This window comes from Sphaeroforma arctica (assembly GCF_001186125.1).
Source record: "Sphaeroforma arctica JP610 unplaced genomic scaffold supercont1.1717, whole genome shotgun sequence".
NCBI classification, from domain to species: Eukaryota; class Ichthyosporea; order Ichthyophonida; genus Sphaeroforma; species Sphaeroforma arctica.
Window position 1 is genome coordinate 9,998 of NW_014038841.1, and position 1,892 is coordinate 11,889.

At 46.1% G+C, this 1,892-nt stretch overlaps 1 protein-coding gene across 1 annotated transcript in view; it reads left to right on the forward strand.

The window, feature by feature from the left end:
- The window catches only part of SARC_11491 (hypothetical protein), a gene marked incomplete at its 3' end in the record, with an annotated part of 2,284 nt that extends 1,969 nt beyond the window's left edge, over positions 1-315 (forward strand). Inside the window, exon 3 of the mRNA XM_014294425.1 lies at positions 204-315. Coding sequence (XP_014149900.1) covers positions 204-315 — 112 coding nt within the window. The remainder of the gene's footprint in view (positions 1-203) is intronic.
- Between the last annotated feature and the right edge of the window lie 1,577 nt (positions 316-1,892).

Consider the following 1,892-nt stretch of genomic DNA (forward strand, 5'->3'; position numbering starts at 1 on the left):
GTAACGTACGTCCTACTCTCGTATATATATATATATATATATATATATATATATATATAATGATATGTACATCTGTGCGCATATGCCTGTCGCACAAATACTTACGATGAATATTGAATAGATTTGTTACGTGTATCTGTGCACATACGCCTGTCACACATATACTGACCTTCACTATCACATGTGTGTATCCTTCCCATTAGGTGTGCGGTGACTGCGGGGACATCTTCTTGTGCAGCAAGTGCCCAAGGGGCGTGTGTCAGTTGTGTATTGCTCGAAATATGGACCACGAAACCCAGGCCCTGGTACAGGACGGTATGTCTATTTATCTGTCTGGCGTGCGTTGAGTTTAAAGGTTTTAGGGTTTTAGTAAGTAAATTTTGGTACAGGACGGTAAGTCTAGTTATCTGTCTGGCGTGCGTCGAGTCTTAAGGTTTTAGGGTTTTAGTAAGTAAGCCTTGGTACAGGATGATATGTCTGGTTATATGTCTGATGTGTTTTGAGTTTTAGGGTTTTAGGTCAGTCAGCCTTGATACAGGGCGGTATGTCCAGTTATATGGCTGGCGTGCGTTGGGTTTTAGTCAGCAAATATCTACCGTGTACTGGACCGAATAGAGAACGGCTTAAGCACATGGCGGACTGATATGTCTTGGTTGAGGCAGTAGCCTTAATGGGTTAAACACTCTAAAAACCTAGCCTTGTTGTATTACTAGTAGTGTTAGAGGTTTAAACACCCTAACACCCTAGCCTTGTTGTAGTGCTAACGGTCATAACTATAGACACGAGAACAAGTCGGTTGTGTACATGAGCTGTAGGGTCAGTTGGTGGTCCTTTCGAACATTCGCTTGTTGTAGTGATATAGGCCGCACTGTATACCAACCACTAGACATACACACACCGGCTGTATGTTGCGTCTGCCCCGCCTTACGCCTACCTTTCGTATATCCACCTATCCGGCCTACCGCAGATGCCTGGCAATGCATCGGATGCGAGCCACAGCAGTTGGGCACGGCACAGTATGTGATCAACAACATGCTGCAAGACCGCAATCTGGCGGCATACAAGCTACTACACTCCGCCCGAGCGGCCTCCCCCCCGGTTACACCCGAGAATGTGGGCGGGGACAGGGCAGAGGTATTGGGGACTGGTGCGGATATAAATAGAACGGTGCCTGAGGAGGGCATACGGGAGAGATACCGTACGGCACCTGCGGCCGCGAGTGTGGCCGAGAAAGTTATAAATAGAACGGTAGGTAAGGAGAGCGTGCCGTATACAGGGCTCGGTGGTCAAGGTAGTGCAGATTCCGGCTATGGTGGGGGTGGTACTCTCCAGGGAGCCACAGGCGACAGTGTGGCTGACAAGCGTATGGATATAGGTGCACAGACGCCGGCTGTGGGAAATACAGAGGAGCTTAGTCAGGCGAACGGTAACCATGGCAACCTCGGGTACACAGGTCCACGCGCAGACGTGTCTCAGCCCGACTCAGCGGGTCCTGTCAGTGACCCAAATTTGCTGTCGAACGGTTGTGTGGGTCGTACAGCTAGCGTGGGTGCGGGTGTAGGTATGGGTATGGATGTAAGGCCTATTGTAGGTAGTTCTAGCGGTGGTTCGGAAATGAATGAGATAGACGAAGGACAACCCACCGGAGAAGAATCGTATGACGAATCTGAGGACGAGGAGGACGAACCAGAGTCGGTAAACGTTTGCTATTCATGTCAATATATTGGTATTTCTTATGTTTTATTTCTTATGATAAGTTCGGATTACTTATATTTTTCAATATGTTGATCATTAACTTGCGTCATGTATATACGTCTACTTATATGTATATATATATATATGTATATATATATATATATATATATATATATATATATATATATATATATATA